Raw genomic sequence first — 20226 nt, forward strand, 5'->3', positions numbered from 1 at the left:
TTTAGATGTGAAGGCTAACAGTGTTCCCTTTCAATACCAGAATAGACTCCAGGGCCAGATTGGAAATAGTGAAATCAGAGAAACTGTTACCATCATCATTGGTGCACTCGTCAAAAAGCTGTGTGACAAGGGAGGCTGCAAACTGCCAGTAAGTATTTGCTGTTTTTCTACTGGCCAAATTCTGCCATTGGATGCACATGCACAACCCCTGCTGAAAGTATTGGGAGACTCATGCAAGCATCCCTCAGAATTTGCCCTCATGTTTTAAACGACACCTACCTTTAACATGATGGACAGACTTTCTTTAGAACAGGTTTATTTTGTGCCCTGGGGGCCGGATTCTGATCTCAGTTACATCTGTTGTGCATGCAGATAACTCTTAACGACGCCTGATTTACACTAGGGTAACTAACATCAGACCGCTCCCTAATCCCAAATGCCTGTATGTTCCTAGCCTGGCAGTAGACTTAGGGTGACCAGACAGCAAGTGTGAAAAATCGGGACGGGGGTGGAGGGGTAATAGGCTTCTATATAAGAAAAAGCCTCAAATATCGGGACTGTCCCTATAAAATCGGGACATCTGGTCACCCTAGTAGACATGGTACTTTTGTCTGGTTTTACAGAAGTTTTTGGCATCCCCTGAGAACTTTGTGCAGTCAGGGTCTACCTAAAACATGGAAACAACTTAGATTACAGATTCACTGGGGCAGGAATACTGGTCCAAGTGGTGGACTGTGTCTAATCCGTGCTCAGCGCAGGGCAGATTCTGTGCCATTCTATGGGTCATGACAAGAAGTATAGCAACCTGAGGGACAAGGAATCCTCAACTGGTCAGATCTGCTGGATGTATGACTCCTTTGCACGGCTGAAGAGTCTCAAGCATCCAGCCAGCACCCAAGAGATTTACACCTTTTATTTTTCTGTTAAGTGCCATGCGTTCCTATACCACTGTGTGAATAGGCACGAAGGAACATTTCCCGTGTCATTTCTTTCTGTCACAATTATTTAAATTGTGTCTGTTGGCCTCAGCAGTGGAGTCAGTATATTCCTTGAATCAACAGATACATGCTGAGTGAGTGGCATGTTTAGGAATCATGCATCAGGGCATGCCTGTAGACTTAAGGAAGTTTTCAGTATGCAGTTGAAAAGTCAGACCTTTGCTAAATGTAACCAATTATGTTTTAAACCAGCCAAAGGTATCCGGACCCAGTCCTGCAGCTCCTACTCACATGGGCGTTGAGCAAGCTTAGCACCTTGCAGGAAGCGCTCAGCACCTTGGAGGATCACGTCTTAAATGTGGCGTCTATTTTCTTTTCAGGCTGTTGTGCGAGCTAAGCAGCTGATCCTAGGAGGATTAGACAGGGCAAAGAAAGAGGATGATGTGAAGATGTACCTGCTGGCAATGAAGAACGCCCTTCTGCCTGAAGCAATTCCGCTGCTACTAAAATATGCTGAAGCAGGAGAAGGGCCCATCAGTAATCTTGCTGCCACAGCTCTGCAGAGATATGGCATCTCTTTCATCACCAGTGAGGTGAGAAGATTTACTGCAAGGGAAAAAGGACACGAGAGGACATTTAAAATCAAATGTAAATTAAGTGGAGCCCCTTCTTCATGTCCCACGCCATTTCAACTTACACTAGATATTTTTTCTTTCAATAAATGGTCTTTTATACCCTTTCACGGTGTAGCCAGAAAACTGTTCATGGCAGTTTTGATCTCTACACATCTCTCTCTTCCCACAGAGCAGTATCTAGAATTAATCTGTGGCTCTAGAGTCACATGCAACAATTATGGTACAGCATGTGGAGCTCCCGGCTCTGATCTGAACTCCATTCCCAGATGTGCTCACTTTGCTGTGTGGCACACGAGACATTAGAGGGAATGCTGAACATGTGAATCAGAGTGAACAGGATCCTTCCTTGCCCCCCAAGTAGCAAAGGAGAATGGGTGGAGAGGAGGAGAGAGGTACCTCTGTCTTCCTTCCCAGCAGCCAGGAAAGGGATTGCTCAAGAGGAATACTGAGAGATTATGGCAAATGGAACTACAGAAGATTACCCCAGAGCGAGGTCCTGACATCATTGCATTGCACTGTGTACTTCTGTTGCTGTTCTGCACCAACCACTGCTGACCTTGCGTTGTCATGATGCAATTTCACAACACAACCATCTCAGTCCATCAGCAGGCCATGACTGCTTCACTCTGTCACTCCATTAGTTAGGAAGTAGCTCTGCAGCCCTTCATGGTAAGATACCTCAGTAGCAGACAATCCTTAGCTTGTGGAAAATGTACGATTATTTTTAAAGATACCTTTCTCTTAACCATTTAAAAAAATCTCCTTAGCCATTGTCAGCATTGTATTAATTCTCCTCCACTATGCTCTGGCCAACAATCTTGCTGTCAGTGCTAATGTGTAAGGCTGCGTGTGAGCTATGGTTGAAAACATAACGGCTGCTCCATTTCCTCACACAATTACTGTACTACTAGTGTTTAACATGTAAAGTGACACTGGGAGCATAAAAAGCACTATATTAAAACATACTCAAATATATTAGCTATGGACCTAGACTAGGCAGGAGTCAGGCTATGTGTTTGCATCTCTGACATCATAAATTAGTATGATTCCATTTTCTATGGATACCTGTGACTTATTAGATGAATATTCTGTTTTCTGATTAGGTGAAGGAAACCATGAACCGGATTTATCACCAGAATCATAAAATTTATGAAAAGACCCTCAGAACCACTGCAGCTGCCATCATCTTCAGCAATAACCCATCCTACATGGAAGTGAAAAACCTCTTGCTTTCTATTGGAGAACTGCCATTGGAAATGAACAAGTACATGCTCTCATTAGTCCAAGATATACTTCATTTTGAAATGCCTGCAAGGTACATTATGTTTAATATATGTATTATATATAATATATATATACACACACACACACACAAATGTACAGGCATACACAGATACAAACAAACTTATCGCTCTCTGTACTAATGTGACATGGGATAAAAACAAAGGGTATTCAGTTAATAGCTAAAAAACATGTAGTTTTTAAGAGGTCATAAGTGGGCACATGCTCATCTTTCTATTTTTGGGTACTGCCATGTTAAAATAAATCCATATATTCCAGTTGCAGACACTGAACGCCTGACAGGAGATTTTCAAAGGCACAAATGGCAGTGAGGCACCAAGCTCCCTGCTGATTTTCGATTAGTTAGGTGCTTCCCTGCCATTTGTGCCTTTGAAAATCTTCCCACCTGGTCTTCATTCTTGATGTTCGATGGAACTTATGTCTGATGTTTCCAAAAGTGGAGCTCTTTAAAATGTTGCAGCATTAAAAGAAAATCATTGAAATATCTTTCATTCTAGACTATGTTAGTTTTCAAATAAAACCATTTTAATTGGTAACCTTCCTACAACCAAACCCAGATCTGTGGCCAAGACCTTATAAAAGTATCTCAATAATTAAGCCAGGCACTTAACAAAAAATCTTTCAGTAGTAATCTTTTACATTTCTGTTATTGAAATATCAATGTATATAGACAGATTAAAAATCTTACATTCAAAAGAACATTAAAGGTGCAAAGTGAAGCACCAAAAAGTCAGATAATACCTGTTCTGTGGATAGGAACTTTATTCCCCAGCAGTTTGTCCATCTACGATCTTAAAATTCTTTCAAGAAAGAAAGGAAATAATCAACATTTGGTGGAATTTTCAAAAGTGCATAAGTGATTCAATGGGACTTGTGCTCCTAAATCTCTTAGGTGGTTTCTGAAATACCATCTAGTATCCCTTATCTATTTATCTTCAGGTTTTAGGAACTGATGATCCAAAGCCCAGTGAAGTCAATGAAAAGACTCCCATTGACTTCAGTAGGCTCTGAGTCAGGCATAGATTAGTGTGAGCAAAGTTAAATCTTCTCTTTCCCAATAGGCTGCCATTCTTAATGTTCTCATGGAAGACAGTACAGTAGCAAACTAGTTTTTCATTTTTTAATGCTGCAGCAAAATGATTCGTAAAGTTCTGAAGGACATGGTTGTGCATAATTATGATCGCTTCTCCAAGACTGGGTCGTCTTCTGCCTATTCTGGCTACGTGACACGTATGTAACCAGAAAAAATAACTTTTTAAGCCTGTTTATATTGCTGGTCACTTGACTTAGTTGCAGGCATGATTAATATCTGGTGTCTTTGTCGATTAAGGTGGTCCTGATGCATCATCCACATACAGCCTTGACATCCTCTACTCAGGCTCTGGGATTTTAAGAAGTAGTAACATGAACATCCTTCTTTTCAATAAAAATGCTCGACTTCATGCCAGCCAGGTAACTGTCATGCACTATGTCAACACTGAGCTAGCATATGGGCCTGTTCCTGCAGCCTTTAAGCTAAGGTATCTCCTGTTGAAAACGGGGGGAGGGGGGCATTTAAGAACTATTGGGTCAGGCAGAGAATATGCCAACAACAGAAAAAATTGCTGACAATGAGATACAAAAGAAAGGCAGTTCCTTATATAACAGGTCCAAAGTTTCACTTTTAGGGAAAGACTATATAGTCTACTGCTAGGTGCAAATTTCACCCACAACTAATTAATAGCAATAGCTGCTGTGAGACTATTTTACTGTTTCTCCTACTGCTTTTAAACTGTTATATTTTGATCAGATGCTTTTTTCAACTACAGTAAAATTTAAAAAAAAATTAAGTTAACTTTAAAGTTCAACTATTGTGTACTAGAAATACTTGTAGTGTTTAAAATTCCAGATCAGGCACTTTGTCATGGATAGCGTCTCACTTTTGCCTTTTAGGTTGTGATTGAAGCTCAAGGCCTAGAATCCATAATAGCTGCATCTGCTGATGAAGGCGAGGAAAACCTGGAGTCCTTTGCTGGCATGTCAGCAATCTTGTTGGATGTTCAGCTCAGGCCCGTTACCTTTTTCCAGGGGTACGGAGATTTAATGTCTAAAATGTTCTCGGCAACTGGAGACCCTATGAATGTGGTGAAAGGACTTATCCTTCTGACAGATTACTCACAGGTACTAATATCTCATTCTAAACTTTTTCTGTCTCTCAGGCACACACTCTCTCTCTCCTAGTCCTGCCCCTCCAGGCACATTATAGTAATCTGACGGTTTGCTCCACTATTTTATACTGGAGAGTCTATAGGACTTTACTTACTTTTCTATCAAAAGGGAAATTATATATTGCATGAAATCAGAAGACAGGAAATCAGCCTGGGTAGAAGAGAGTTAAAATAAAGGCTGCAAATACATATCACTTTAAAAAAACACATTAATACTATAAAAAACAAACCAGTTCCCTGTGGAAAAGCCCTGCTGATTCCCAACATATTACTAGTAGATACAGCCTCCTCTCTACCCAGTTATTTTGTAATGTACAGTTCCTATTAAAGTGGTGGGGTCACCAATAGCCATCTGTTTTTATAGCTCAGAAGTTATCCAGTGATCTGACACCCATCTTCTTCATCTTGTCAAATGCTCAGCTAAATTACCCAGGCTTGCATGCACCGTGTGATCTTCCTTAACTGCTCACTTTACAAGCTTAGTGCTAGCATTATTCAGAATTTACTGTGAATGCACAGAGTGCAATTTGCAAGGGCTCATAAGTCAGTGACATCAAAATGATCTGTCATCGAAAGTTTAAAAGGCTCTTCTAAGTAAACATTCTTCCCTCGACCAAATTGGCACCAGACAGGGGCGGCTCCAGGCACCAGCGCAGCAAGCGCGTGCCTGGGGCGGCAAGCCGCGGGGGCGTGGTGTGCCGGTTGCCGTGAGAGCAGCAGTCAGGCTGCCTTCGGCGGCATGCCTGCGGGAGGTCCGCCGGTCCCGCGGTTTCGGCGGCAGATACGCTGAAGGCGTGGGACTGGTGCACCTCCCGCAGGCATGCCGCCGAATCCGCGTTACCAGCAGACCTCCCGCAGGCATGCCGCCGAAAGCCGCCTGACTGCCGTGCTTGGGGCGGCAAAATACATCGTGCCGCCCCTGGCACCAGAGATGCTAAAAAAAAAGTTACAAGATATTTTCTTTTTGTGTGATGGGACAAGTGTTTTTCACTGTCCTTATATTGCTAAGCCACTGAATTATATTTGGTCAAACTTTCCCAAACAATTCCTCTTCAGGTGGAAATCATCAAAGGTGAAGGGTTCAGACAGTTATAACCATCTGAAAACAGGGATTTAAAATATAAACATTATTATACAACTTTAGATGTAGTTGTCACTCCTGTGCCAACTATAGCACTGCAGATAATCTTTTCATCTTTAAACAACACCATATGACGATATGGTTCAATATGTTATATGTTTTTCTACTTACTTCATATGTATATCTAGCTTCAGATATGGAACAACCTGCATCTGAGTAGCACAAATCTAGGACACTTAACCTAGAGCAAAGAGGCAGCATTTGGATTGATTTTTCTGTTCTGCTCAAATACAGGTGTGTGGAACTGGGAGATCTAATGGTAGAAATCAACCTATAAAGAACTGTAGGTTCCAGTTTTATCCCAAAGTAGTACTGTATTGGATTACTGGGCAAGCATGGTGCAAACAGCTCCCACTGAAAAATTTCAGAGAGGCTCCAGTAGTGGAACTTCTCACTTCATAGAATCTCCCCTACTTTTTGGTGTAGGAGAATGTCAAACTGTTCAAATACAGTCTGACTAACATTGTATCCTTGACAATACCAACCAGAAATAATCCTGAGCACCAAGTCTTCTGCACCAGAGGATTGGCATTTGCATTTGAAATCAAGCACAGCCACTTTTAAATGGTTCTGTCAGCTATGAGTTTCACATCCAGTACACAAACTGTGAACTAAAGTTCACTGAGAAAACTGGTTGGGTTCTAACAAGATTACATGCCAGAGGTCCAGCTAACAGACAGTGTGTCAGTGACTTATTTTACAAACCTGGCAGGTGGGAAACATGATCAGACCTTTATGTTCTCAAGCTCAGATCACATAAGGGCGGTGTTTCCAGAACTAAATCTTTCCAACTGCTGTGCATGCCCACAGCTCCCTAAATATTCTGGCAGAATCACTTGGCTAGGCACCCCGAGAATTCTGCCAGCCAGTGGATTCTGGACTCCTTAACTTCAGATAACCTAGTAAGAGTGCAGGGCACACCAGTGTTGGAACTGCATGCCATCCCTCACAACAGCAGGGCATATCATTTTAGGTCAGTCACTGAAATTCAGGAAGCTTTGGCAGTAGAAGCTCTGTAACAGCACAGTGAGCAGATGGGATCACTCTCTGCTTTCTCTTCTGTGTCACTGACAGCACAGTTGCTGTGCAAGCAAGCTGGGTTCCAGGTAGCAGATACCTCAATTGATCCTTCCTAGCCAGGAAACCACTGGTTCCTTTTAAGCCTCATCCACACAGGGTCCTCAACTGGCTTACAAGACTGTTAATAAAAAAAAAAAAAAAAGCTTCAGGCTAAACTTTTTTCCCCCCACAGTACAGCTGGTCAGTGTGTATGGGGCTGACTGAGACTATTTTTAACAATCATGTTTAAGATTAGAAACAGCCTTAACATTGGTTTGCCACTTCCATATAAGCCCACTACACTGCGTTAGAAATATTTTCACCCGAAGTGCCTTTAAACTGTGCTTAGAACTAGAACTGTATCAGGAAACCATGTAAAAAGAAGTGTAGATGGAGCCTTAATTGAATGGCAAGATTGGCATTTAAGAATCTAGATCTGAGAGAGGAAAAGTGTCACTCCCTGCACTTGTGCTGAAGCCATTTCACCAATAGCCATGATTCACGTAGCGTTTTACCCATGGTTTTTGCTACCAAGGTACTAACTCTGTTTCCTTGGCCAGCATGGAGAGTGGCACACAACCCCTGTAAACCATACTGGCCAACTCTTTATAAAAGAGTTTATAACATTGTTCATCCTTCTCTATAGTGCCCAGTGGTCAGCTACCTGCTAGCCTGATCCACAGAGTTATGGCTTGGGGCAATATGGTTTCAAGCACAGACAGGAACAAATGTGTAACAGTAAAGGATGTAGATAGCACAGTTGCTATCCTATTTATAGGAAAATGACTTGAAAGCCGAAAGGAAGAATTTAAAACTGGCCAATTGAACTTTTGAAAACTAATTTCAGAGTATTCTATTTTATAGGGTCTCTTAAAACCGCATAGTCTTTTTTTTTTAAGGTCCTTTAGAACTGTTATAAAGGGTTTTCTACTCTTTTGTTCATCTTTATATGGATCACTTCAGGTAGTAGTTGCTCCACTGCTAACTGACTAGACAGGTGAAAAGTGAAATTGACTATACACAAAGTGTTGTCAAATATACAACATAAAAATACCTGGAAAAATAGTTTTCTTTCACTAGTTCCTTTCAGCGGTAGTAGTCATTACTATAGTAGACAGCATTCTCAGACAGATGTGAATTCTAAGTTGATTATGTCCCTTTAAACTCCTGCTCCTGCCCACTACCCATGATGCAGTGTTTTTGTGAGAGAGGATATTCCAAAAATCTACAAACAAAAGTCCTCAGGGTGCACTATGCATCTATTACTACCTTTCCCGACTCGGTTCAAGGGTTAAGAGTGACAACGTGGCAAATCATAGTCCACTTCATAAAAGAAACCACTCTCACAGAATTATTTTTGAGCCCCCAAAGACACCTGCATTAATGCTCCTGGGTGTAGGAACAATATTTCTTTTCAGTGTCGCACCTGCCAGAAGAGCAGAGAAACCAAATATTTTATGAGTAGGTCAAAGCAGCCATCTTTTTCAGCCCTGCCTTTTGCATTCCATTCCAGTAGTACAGTAGTGGGGTTTTTGTTGAAATGTGGTCTACTTCAGCATTTTGAATCAGTACCAAGACATTGATCCCAGTTTTTCATATCATGTCTTCTGTTTCAAAGGACGTGGTTAAGCTTTAAATTGAAAGGCAAAGGAAAGGAGCGCCTCTAAAAGGCCAACTCCCATTCTCTTTATTGGGATTTGCACATGTTTAACTGAGGCCTGGTCCACTCTAACCCCCCCACTTCGAACTAAGATACGCAACTTCAGCTACGTGAATAACGTAGCTGAAGTCGAAGTACCTTAGTTCGAACTTACTGCAGGTCCAGACGCGGCAGGCAGGCTCCCCCGTTGACTCCGCGTACTCCTCTCGCGGAGCAGGAGTACCGGCGTTGACAGCGAGCACTTCCGGGATCGATTTATCGCGTCTAGACAAGACGCGATAAATCGAACTCAGAAGATCGATTGCTTACCGCCAGACCCGGAGGTAAGTATAGACGTACCCTAAGGATAGAATTCAGCCCTGGAGTAAGTAATGGATGATCAGGTCAACCTTGTTGTCAAATATCATAAAAACATTAAACAAAGAGACACGGGTGTTCATGAGATTTTCTTTGAGTTTTAATGGCAAATTTAATTTAACTATTGCAGCCTTTGAAGTCCTAAATAATCACATCCACAGTAACTGTTTAAATTTAATAATACAGCCTTTGCAAATTGACCCCTCACTCAAATACTTACATGCTATTTGACATGCATCTCAAAAAATCTGCTGCCCTGTTTGTGCACAAATGACTTTCAGAATGCATGCTATTCCACACTCACATACATTCAGTTATAGCCCAGTCCGGTTCTAATTTTTAAAAGAGAGGCATGTAATGTCTCCAGATCCAAATAAGTCAGGCATTTTTAATTAGCTACCATGGGTGAAATCCTGGAACCATTAAAATCAATGGCAAACTTCCCTTTCATTTCAGTTGGGCCAGGATTTCACCCAATGACTTTAACTAGATAATAAGAAAACAGGACAACAATATGTGATCAGGCTAGTGAGGGGCATCCTTGTTTATAAGCTACATCCAAGCCCACTGCATTCTTAGGTTAAATCTCCAGCCCACTCCAGTAGCAACTGACTGCCAAGTGACAAGCCTATTGAACTCTGCAACACAGAAGGATTCAGACCTTAAAAGGTGAAGTAACCAGATACAGTCACCACATTTCTCCAGGCTCCATACACTGTGAGTGGAAGGTTTTAAGACCCTCCCCCCAACCACCCTCTTTAAGCACCAGCCCCTGCTGATTGAGGTGGGGAGGGAACCTAGGTCTTTCTCATGGCAGTGTGTTCCGCAGGAGACAGCAGGGCTGCTGAGCAGCTAGCAAGGGAAGGACATAGAGAGACCCCTTTGTCCAGCCTAGGCGTGCAAGGGGGGCAGAAGCATCAAGCACTCCTGCATGCTGCAGACACCTGCAGTAGTACAGGGAACAACATAGGAGCAGAGAAACTGGCAGACCGAGGGACCCAGGTGTGGCAGAAGGAGGACAAGTATCCCCATCCCAAAGAGCCGTGGTCACAGGGGAAAAGGAGAAAGAGAGCAGCAGATTTCACTGGGCGTAGACACCGGCAGCTTGTGTGTACATCCTCCACTGGCCAGCCCCTCTCACACAGCTAGCCCTGCTCAGTGGGGGGGAATTCATCTCCCTAGGGGTGAAAGATGGGCTGGCCAGCCACAGGCCCCTCTCATTCCCCTCTGCCTGAATGGAGGGGAATGAGAAGCCAGCTTCCATTGTATTGAAAGTGGCTGCTCCCATTCTCGTTTCTCCTGTGCCTGTTCTTCGGGCAGAGTGCCCGCTGCCTGCTATTTCCTTCAGGCGCAAAGGGGACAGAGGCTCCTGCCCCCACCATTACTGCTGGTGTTTTTGGAGCTGGGTGTAACTTGATCCTGCTTCTTCAAGCCCCAGAAGGAATGGAGGAGCCAATGGCCTTTATACCCAGTGGCTTCTCAAAGTATGTCTACACTGCAATAAAACACCCGTGGCTAGCCCGTGTTAGCTGACTAAAGCTCATGGGGCTTGGGCTGTGGGGCTATAAAATTGCAGTGTAGACATTCGGGCTACAATTTTATATCTCCACAGCCCGAGCCAGCTGATGTGGGCCAGCCACAGGTTATTGTAGTGCAGACGTACCCTCAGATGCCTGGCTGCCTCCTGCTGCTGCCACAAGGGAGGACTAGGCTGCCTGTCAGACGTCAATAGCCGGGGAGAGGTGCTCCGAGGGCCCATACATCCACCCAGTTTTTAAAAGTTGAAAATGTACTGGGCAATCACTGTCTTCTCCCAAGTGAGGCTCAGAGTGCTGCTTTAATTCACTAATTCTACATCAGGTAGAAAAACCATCATTTTTAGAGTTAATCAGACCAACAGAATCATTTTTTGCTGGAAAATGCAGGTCCCTCAAAATCTGAATGCTTTGCAAAATCCCTGTTGATTTCACCCAGATTTTGTTTTGGAGAAAACAAAAACATTTGACAATATCAAAATGTCCCATTTTGACATTTTCAGAATAAACCTTTTGGGGTTTTTTGTTGTGAAATATTGTAATGTATTTTTTTTTAAGTATAAAATGAAACAAAACATTTTGATTGATCCAGCACTCCCACCTTCCCCCCGAATTTACCTTATTGGAGAATTTTGAAATGTTCGTGTTTCATGCCAATTAAAAATGAAGCCAAATTTAAAAATCCTTCATGAAATGTAATTATCCTCTGCATAGCTCTAATCATCTTAACTGTACAGAAGGTGAACTGAGGCAGAGAGATTAAAAACCTTATCCAAAGCCCATTGAAGTCAATTGGAGTCTTTTTATTTACTTCAGTGGGCTCTGGATCAGGCCCTAAGGGACTTGACCCAAGGCCATAAAGGGGGTCAGTGTCGGAGCCAGGATTAGAAATGGGGAGTTCCTGTCTTCCTGGTCTGTGCTCAGTGCACTATGCTGTACCTCTCTCTCCACCAATGGTGTTCCATGGACCTTAGCAATGAGTTTGATTTACTGATTAGTGCCAACCATTGACACTGGAAAGTTAGGTGGTGAGAGGTTCTGGCCTAAATCACCCTTTTTCAAAATGAAATGTATTTTTAAAAAAATGAATTAGACTATCTAGTTTTAAGGTGAGTGGGGCAGTTATATAAAGCAAATCAGATTACCAAGTGGTGTGAACTTTAAAAACTTGGCTGACTGTCAAAATTCAAATGTAACAAGCTTTTGTGAGGCTGAGCTATTAGCACTTCCGAAACTGACTCCAGGCAATGCATTTCCAGTCCAGCTGTAAAGGTTTCAAGCCACCATAAGCATGCTCAATGCTGGCAAAAAGTGCACGGATAGCAAAATATCACAGGCAAGTTGTATTTGTTGTAGCCACCTGATTGATCAGATCAGATCCTTCCATTATAGTTTTGTGTCATTCTAGATGGTCCTGCTGGCAACAGTGGGTATTTTATTGCCATTATGGGGCAAGATTCTACACTGGGTTCTCTCTGCTAGCAGGCTCCTCCAATACAAACTAAGAATAAGCCAGAATGCCACAGTGGTTTTCCTGGGAGGTGCAAACCTGTGTGGTAGCTGAGCTCTGTCACACTTTGGGGGGAGGGATAGCTCAGTGGTTTGAGCATTGGCCTGCTAAACCCAGCGTTGAGAGTTCAATCCTTGAGGGGGCCAAGGATTGGGATCTGGGGAAAAATCAGTACTTGGTCCTGCTAGTGAAGGCAGGGGGCTGGACTTGATGACCTTTCAAGGTCCCTTCCAGTTCTAGGAGATGGGATATCTCCATTAATTTATTTATTTATCTCTTGTGAGAAGGGGACAGGATGCTCCCTGTTCTGCACCTGACCAGTAATGCTGTATGGTGGGTGAGGTGGGAGGAAGGACACGCTCGTGGTCCCAATCTCATCCCCTCCTTTTCATAAGGGTGCTGGGCAAAAGCAGAGGCTATGTATGCTCCCCAGTGAAGTTCTGTTCATCCCCTCCACAAGGATGGAAGAGGATAGAGGGGAGCTCCCTGTGCTTTCTCCCCACTTGAACAGTCCTCAAAGAAAAAAGAAAATGAACACCGTTTTGATCTGTATTTAGCAAAATGGAGTGTGATCTCTGCTCTTGTATGCTTTCAGGTCATTCAGTTACAGTCTGGGCTGAAGGCCAGTGCAGAGTTCCAGGGTGGTCTGGCCATTGACATTTCAGGTGGAATGGAGTTCAGTCTTTGGTACAGAGAATCCAAAACCAGTGTTAAGAACCGGTGAGATACTTACAGTACACGCTGTAACCTTATACTCTGAAATACGAAAAATGTAAAATGAGCTGGTCTATTTTAAGGCTTTCAAAACAGAAGCAACTTGCATTTTCATTACAATTAAGGGACAGTTGTATTAAACGCCTTTTAAAATTAAATTCACATTTCAGGGGGAAAATAATGTGGCAATAAGTATGTTGTCTGTATGCAAATGCCAGTGAAAAAAAGATATAAAAATGAATCACCTTTAACCTGTTATAGAAAATCTGAATGAACGTTATTGCTTCAAAGGCTACATTCTGCCCTCTTTTAGACTGAGACAGCTCCACCAGTCTCCGTGAAATTGTCTCAGTGGATGTGAGAACTGAACTTGACCCCAGGTCTTCAAAGGGCTATAAATACGCTGGGTAAATTTTTCCAAAGTGCCTACGTGATTTAGGAACCTAGATCCCATTTTCAAAAATGAGAGGTACTTAAGTCTCATTGAAAGTCAGTGGGAGTTAGGCCCCCTAGGTGCCTAAATCACTTTTGAAAATGTTACCTCCCTAATTAATTAGTTAATCCTCACCTGTGAAATAATTACCATCACTTTAAAGTGGGGGAAAGAGAGGCAAAAAGATCAATTTACCCAATATACAGCAAATCAGTGTCAGAATACAGATTAAAATACAGGAGTTCCTTGCTTCCAAACTCATGTCTAACCTGATAGATTATGCTGCCTCTTTAGAATTTGAGAATGGATTTGATATTACTGGATCTGTAGCTTGAAGCAGTACTGCTGAAGTTTACTCACTCAATCCTGACCAGAAGTAAGGATGTAGCCTCCCTTGGGAGAATCCCTCTGAATGGAAACTGGAGTTATGAGATGCTAGTCTCCAAAGGGAGCGGAAAAGGTGTCTGCCTGTGCAAGGTGCCGAGCATCTCCTGTAGGATGTTGAGCACCCTCAAGTTGTTTTGGGCATTTTGGATGTGTGAGAAAAGCATGATGAAGTCCAGAAGGGTTGGTGTTTGAGAGAAGAGGGAAAATGGGTAAGGTTGTTAACGTTAACTTATGATTTCTTGAACAAGATCTAAACACAACTTGCTTTAGGGTAGTGTGTTTTACATTAATGATGACTGTCATCAATAATAGATTTAGGCTCTTACTGGCTTTTACCAGCTTTGAATGGCAAGGATCCCTCTCCTAGATAGTGAGTGAAGCTTACCCATCCATATGACGTTTTGTAAGTTCTGCAAGCCCTGGACAGCTTTGTCAAAAATGCCAGTGAGCAAAGATTTTGGGTCTGATTTGCCAGAGACCAGGGCCAGCTCCAGGCACTAGCGAAGAAAACAGGTGCCTGGGGCGGCCAATAGAAAGGGGCGGCACGTTCGGGTCTCCGGCGGCAATTCGGCAGTGGGTCCTTCAGTCACTCGCTTCCTCTTCGGCGGCAACTCAATCCTTCCGCATCAGTCTTCGGCGGCAATTTGGTGGCAACTCAATCGGGGTTTTTTTTTCCTTCGCCGCTTGGGGTGGCAAAAAAGCTGGAGCCGGCCCTGCCAGAGACACCTGGTGTGGTCATGTGCACCATTACAAAATGAGTATAAAATACTACCAAATCAACCAGGTAGTATTTTACCTCTCTTTTCCTCAAGTAGATAACTAAACGGGGGGAGGGATAGCTCAGTGGTTTGAGCATTGGCCTGCTAAACCCAGGGTTGTGAGTTCAATCCTTGAGGGGGCCACTTCAGGATCTGGGGCAAAATCAGTACTTGGTCCTGCTAGTGAAGGCAGGGGGCTGGACTCAATGACCTTTCAAGGTCCCTTCCAGTTCTAGGAGATGGGATATCTCCATTTATTTATTTATTTAAAGAAGGCCCTTTGAGGAATCAACCCTGGACATCACAACAGCCTACGCACAATGCTTTTGCAGCAAGCTCCAGTCATAAATGATGCATGTTCCAAAAAGTGTATTTTTCACCCAACATTAATGGTTCTTTTCTCCTCTCTGCATCTGCGTGTGTGTGTGTGCGCGCGCATGTGCGCACAATCCCCAGTGGTGTCAACTGAAGTTCTCTAGCTACACTTACATAAGAACAAACTCCAAGAGAACAGTCAATATTATACTGTTCAAGTGTTAGGACTATTTGCAGTTTAACTTCCTGTTTGTTTTTGAGCCCTGTTAATAATAAATTCTAATATCTGAATTTACTTGTAGGGGAGCCATGGTGGTAGTTGGTAACATCTTTGTGGATTCCTTCTTTGTGAAGGCTGGTATGGAAACCAGTTTTGAAACAGAGGCAACACTAAACTTCATCTCCACAGTGCAGTTTTCAGAATATCCATTTTTAGTTTGCATGCAGATGGACAAAATTGAATCTCCATTCAGGTAAGAAATAAAAACATTATCTGAGATTTCCAATTAACTATTTGGGAACTCCAGATCTTTTTTCCCTCCATGTGTTTGATGTTCACAAACATGAGGGATTAAAAACAGATTTAAGCATAGTACAAGCAAGTGCTGTGCAAGATCACTCCCACATACAAATGTCTCTGCTAATGCCATTCATCCCTGACCTACAACATGCCAGAAATATGGATAAATGTTTAGTAGAGACTTTGACAATCAGCACTGCACTTGCTTTGATTTCTCATTTTTGTTAGATTTTCCACCCAGCTTTTAGAAGTAAAAACCAAGTGAAATAATCCCACTAAATTACCCTAACATGTCATGATTATAGATGGTGAAAAAACCAGAGTGTCAAACAAAGCACCACCACCAGCAATGTCTATCCTCTGTTCATTAGGCCAATGATGGTGCAAGTGCTTAGCTGTAAAGCACTTGAGCCTTCAAGGTTGTCTTTATGACATACTGCTTCCTGATGCTTGTGAAATTAGCCAGAATTTTTAGTGCTCAGCTCAATTATCATACTCTGTAATAGATACAGTACTTCAATATGTTTGGAAATATTTTTTTTTACTACAGTCAGTTTTCCACCTTGAAATTTAAAATAACTATACAATAAAGTAAAAGATGTTTTCCAATGAGCAAGTGGTAGCATTGCATTGCCATGTAAGAGGCCTAGGTTTGCTTTTCTGTCTTGGTTCATATCTGCTAAGAATTGAGAATGGTCTGGTGACAGCATTCTCTGTCCCTGTGAGAAAGCTTCCATTCAGTGCTTCTTGGCCAGAGGACAATGTTTACAATGATTGGCCCAATAGATGGGAATTTCCTAAAGCTCTCCCAGAAATCCCATCTCTCTGAAAATATGATATTAGTTGTACTGATAGACATGTACACTGATTATATATACAAACCACTAGTCCCATTGAAACCAATCAATCAGGCATAGATGTGGTATGCCCTTACCTAGATTCACATGTATGGGTGCAGATTTTATATCAGTTTTGCTATACTAGATAACAATGTTGTGTCTTTGCAGGCAATATGTGACTAAATACGAAAGCCTGCCATCTGGCAAACGGTACACTTCTCGGAAAGGAAAAGTCAAACTGCTGGCAGGTTCTGAATACCCGCTCCATCAAGAGAACTCCAACATGTGCAGGAAGGTTTTCAGCACTCAGTCTGACTCCTCCGACAGCTGGTTTTGAAATGGGCACCTGTTCTTTCATTTTCCTGAATCCATGGCCCCCTGAGTGACTTAGGCGTCTATGTACTGTACTAGCTCAGTGCCTGATCCTGCACTGTTGAAATCAATGGAAAGTTTGTCATTGACTTCCAACAGGCCCAGGATCAAACTCTTATTATGTGCATAGTGTTTACATATTTACATATATTTAAGACTTTTGTAAAAAGCTAAGAAAAAAACAAAAACAAAACAGTTTGGAGGCAATCCATTCACTCCCTCTTGGGAGGTATGATTTTCAATTTTTTTTTCAATAGCAGAAAGACATTCATATTTTTCTCGAAGTGGAAATATAGAAGCCCATGGTTCTGATTTTCAGTAAGAACAATTATGCTGTAAAAAGAATGATTATTTATAAATACATTTAGAGACAGTCATTTGTTAAAAAACTAACCAGTTCTCATTTAAATACACAGCAGCCTCGTTCTAAGAAGGACCATTAATTCTTGGTTGCTCACTGCTGTCTGTTTGTTTAATCAAAAGCAGGGTGTATTTTTACAATTTTTTTTAGAGCCTTTGTCTCATAAGTATTATCTTTTTTTTTTTTATGAAGTGCTATGGTTAGACATGTTTGATTAAAAATTTAGGATGAAATTTTCAAGAGTGCTCTGCGTTGGTCTAACTCTTCTCCCACTGACATAAACTGAAGAATGCCTGTTGACTTAAATGGAAGCAAAGTTAAGCCAATGCTGATCGTGTTTGAAGATCACACTCTGAAACTTCATGTAACTACGAGGCATCAAAGCAGGCACATTTCTAGAGATGAGCACTCACTGTAGCAACAGTATGAAATATGATTAGTTTTAAAGTCTTGAAAATGAGTTGTGACTGCGCCATCTAGCAGGTCCACTAAGGAGAGAGAAAATTCTAGTATTCTGCTCTATGGGAGATTACTTATTTAGACTAAAAGAGGAGCCTAAGTTATCATTACTCACACAAGTAGTTCTACTGAAATCAATAGTACTACTCAGGGCAGATTATTTGTGAGAGGTAAGGGTTTTACAGGACCAGACCAACCTTGGCTGAAAAAAAATACTGTATTTGTTAATCATTTTGCAGTTATTACAATGTAATAAATAAACAAATATTTCCCATCACAGAACACCCTACGTTCCCATTCTCTTGATCCCCTGCAAGTGATCCGCATTATTTATCATTCCACAGGACAGGGTGTATAATGTAAATGTTGGGCTCAAATAGCCTAGGACAAGTTGCATTTCAGAAAATGAAATCAGGCAGAAAAAGCTTTTGGATTGTCTCACATACGCACGCCCCCACCCCTAAAATCCTTATCCTGATATAAAGCACAAAACTGCCAGTCTGTTCAATGCAAACAGCTAATCTGTTTGTTTTAGAACTATAAACAGGAACTTACGGGCTGATTACTGTATTTCCCAAATACACCGCTGATGCTATAGCACATTTTTTGCCAGAGCCTAAAAATAAAATGGGGCAAAATAAAATAAACAAAAATCCTTCTTTCACTCTTGGTTTTTTTGTTTGTTTGTTATTTTTGTGTTTTGGGTAGTTTTATTCTCTAGGGAGGGGGGTAATTGGGGGATGCTCACCTCTTGAGTTCCTTCTGCTGCTGCACACGGTACTGCAGGCCCTTTCCTGCTCCTGGCACCCCTTGTAGATTGTCAACCTTGCTTGGTGGGTCTTAGTCACTCAGTCCTCCAGCCGGGTGTCACAACAAAATGCACCCCTTCCAGGGTAGCAAAGAGCCCAACAAAACTGTCTATCAATTCTTGTGAGGGTCTTCAGCCCCAGCTCTTGGGCCTTCAAATTCAGCCCTTCGCTCGGGCTTCCAAACGAGCCTTGTTCTCTTCTTGGGGTTTATACCACTTTGCCCCAGTGGTGGAAGCCGAGCCTGCCCACTACTCCTGATTCCAACCCTGGGACCCTATAAATAAAAGCCATGTACTACTCACTTAAATTCCTTATTGCTACTTTCCTGGGACTCTCACCCCTCACCTCAGGATTAAAGTTCTTAGATCCTCTCTCCCAGCTTAAGCAAACGCAGTCAGAACTAAACTCTGATTATTTTTCAAGCTCTTTTGGCCAGAGAGGAGCACTGTTCCCCACCCCTCTGACCCCAGCCAGGATCTGATGGTCCTGCATCTCTTTTTATCTCAGCCTGTGGGTGCTGATTGGTTGCTTCCATGAGGCCTCTCTAGACAGGCCTGGAGGACCCACCTTTGCCGCTCCTTTCCTGGGTTGGGGTGTAGTAGGACCATCAGGCCTCCAGCAGGGGTTCACAAAGGCCAGGTGCATCCCATCACAGGGATAAATGCTGCCCTTTTGTCCATAGCCAAGAAGTCTCTCCCTGAAGTGGAACTGGTGAGGTTCTGTGATGCAAAGGAGGAGCCGGATTGGAAAAGGAAGGGCAGATAAAGAATGTACACTCTATGCATGGAACTCAACTCTGCACCTAAGAGATAATCAAGCCAAAATCCTGTTTCACCCCCCCACAGAATCCATTTGGGCCTCTTACACAGCCACAGAATCCATTATGCCCTACAAGATCCACTACACCCTATTCTGAGGATGGGGAATCATACCTCTCTAGCGATGCAAAATGCTGAAAGCCTGTCTTCATTCCTTACCAGCAAAGACATTATAAAGCTTCCGTTGTGATGTCACAGTTGTTATAGCAATAATGTCACACTGGAAACACAGAGATATAACTTCATTCAGGATTCAAATAGAAAGATAAATTAATTTGTAAATGGGAACAATCTTTAACACCAGCAGGAGAAATCTTGAAAAATACTAGCAAAATCAATTACAATTGGTAGGAATGTTCTTTTCCCAGTATGCTAATGTCAATTGGAATTTGACTTGAGCTGAATTCAATCTGAACGGATGCAAATCACATTCCTGTGCTACATACTGAATATCTGATGATAACTTTTAAAAAGTTGTAAGTAAAGTCAAATTAGAAAAAAAAAAGTCACCAACCCACAGGTATTCATAATAAGTGTTGTGAGCAGCTTCCATTATCTAGCCCTGTTTAGTTCCATTACATCTTTGGCTTGGAAAATTGGTTTGGTCTGAAAATTGACCTGGTTACTCTGAAGGTCAAGAAGATGGAGTTTGGAAAGTTTAAAGAAATGTTGTCCAACTATTTTACATTGTAAGTTTGTGGCAGTGCTGGAAACAGAGACCTTATCTCTGGAGTAGCAGCCCCATCCCTAATCCACTAGATCACAGTACCTTTTATACCAGTCATTTTCAACCTCTCTCATTTGCAGACCCCTACAAATTTTCAAATATAGGTGAGGACCCCTTTGGAAATCTTAGACATAGTCTGTGGACCCCCAGGGGTCTGCAGATCACAGGTTGAAAATCACAGCTTTATACAAATTGCTTCAACTAGTTGTGTAATTGGGATATTAAGATGTACTCACCTTTGTAAAGTGGTTAGCGATTCAGAGATGAAAATGCACTATGTGGCCAGTAGAGTAATTTTGTCAGCAAAGCTGGGGAGAGACAGATCCTTGCTGTACCATGAGACCCCTCAGAGGCCCCCAGTCATACACAT

General features: G+C 42.3%; 3 protein-coding genes across 7 annotated transcripts in view; 2 read left to right on the forward strand and 1 right to left on the reverse strand.

Annotated features, from left to right (window-relative positions):
• Nucleotides 1–18166, forward strand: part of MTTP (microsomal triglyceride transfer protein) — a 38961-nt gene extending 20795 nt beyond the window's left edge. Inside the window, exons 10-18 of the mRNA XM_005278493.4 lie at nt 41–148; nt 1319–1531; nt 2677–2888; nt 4008–4105; nt 4206–4327; nt 4808–5035; nt 12940–13064; nt 15254–15424; nt 16479–18166. Of these exons, the coding sequence (XP_005278550.1) occupies nt 41–148; nt 1319–1531; nt 2677–2888; nt 4008–4105; nt 4206–4327; nt 4808–5035; nt 12940–13064; nt 15254–15424; nt 16479–16647 (1446 nt within the window). The 3' untranslated portion in view covers nt 16648–18166. The remainder of the gene's footprint in view (nt 1–40; nt 149–1318; nt 1532–2676; nt 2889–4007; nt 4106–4205; nt 4328–4807; nt 5036–12939; nt 13065–15253; nt 15425–16478) is intronic.
• Nucleotides 1–20226, forward strand: part of LOC135983898 (general transcription factor II-I repeat domain-containing protein 2A-like) — a 984084-nt gene that overhangs the window by 38635 nt on the left and 925223 nt on the right. The window lies entirely within an intron of this gene.
• Nucleotides 3614–20226, reverse strand: part of C5H4orf54 (chromosome 5 C4orf54 homolog) — a 49243-nt gene continuing 32630 nt past the window's right edge. For 2 of the 5 annotated variants that reach the window (XM_065597610.1, XM_065597606.1), the window contains exons 4-5: nt 18251–19030; nt 3617–3675 (exon numbers count right to left, since the gene is read on the reverse strand). The gene's annotated coding sequence lies outside the window, so the exon portion shown is untranslated. Of the gene's footprint in view, nt 3676–16655; nt 19031–20226 lie in introns of those variants that run through there. The other 3 variants (XM_065597611.1, XM_065597608.1, XM_065597607.1) reach the window with 2 other exon arrangements.

This window comes from Chrysemys picta, chromosome 5 (assembly GCF_011386835.1).
Source record: "Chrysemys picta bellii isolate R12L10 chromosome 5, ASM1138683v2, whole genome shotgun sequence".
Classification (NCBI taxonomy): Eukaryota; Metazoa; Chordata; order Testudines; family Emydidae; genus Chrysemys; species Chrysemys picta.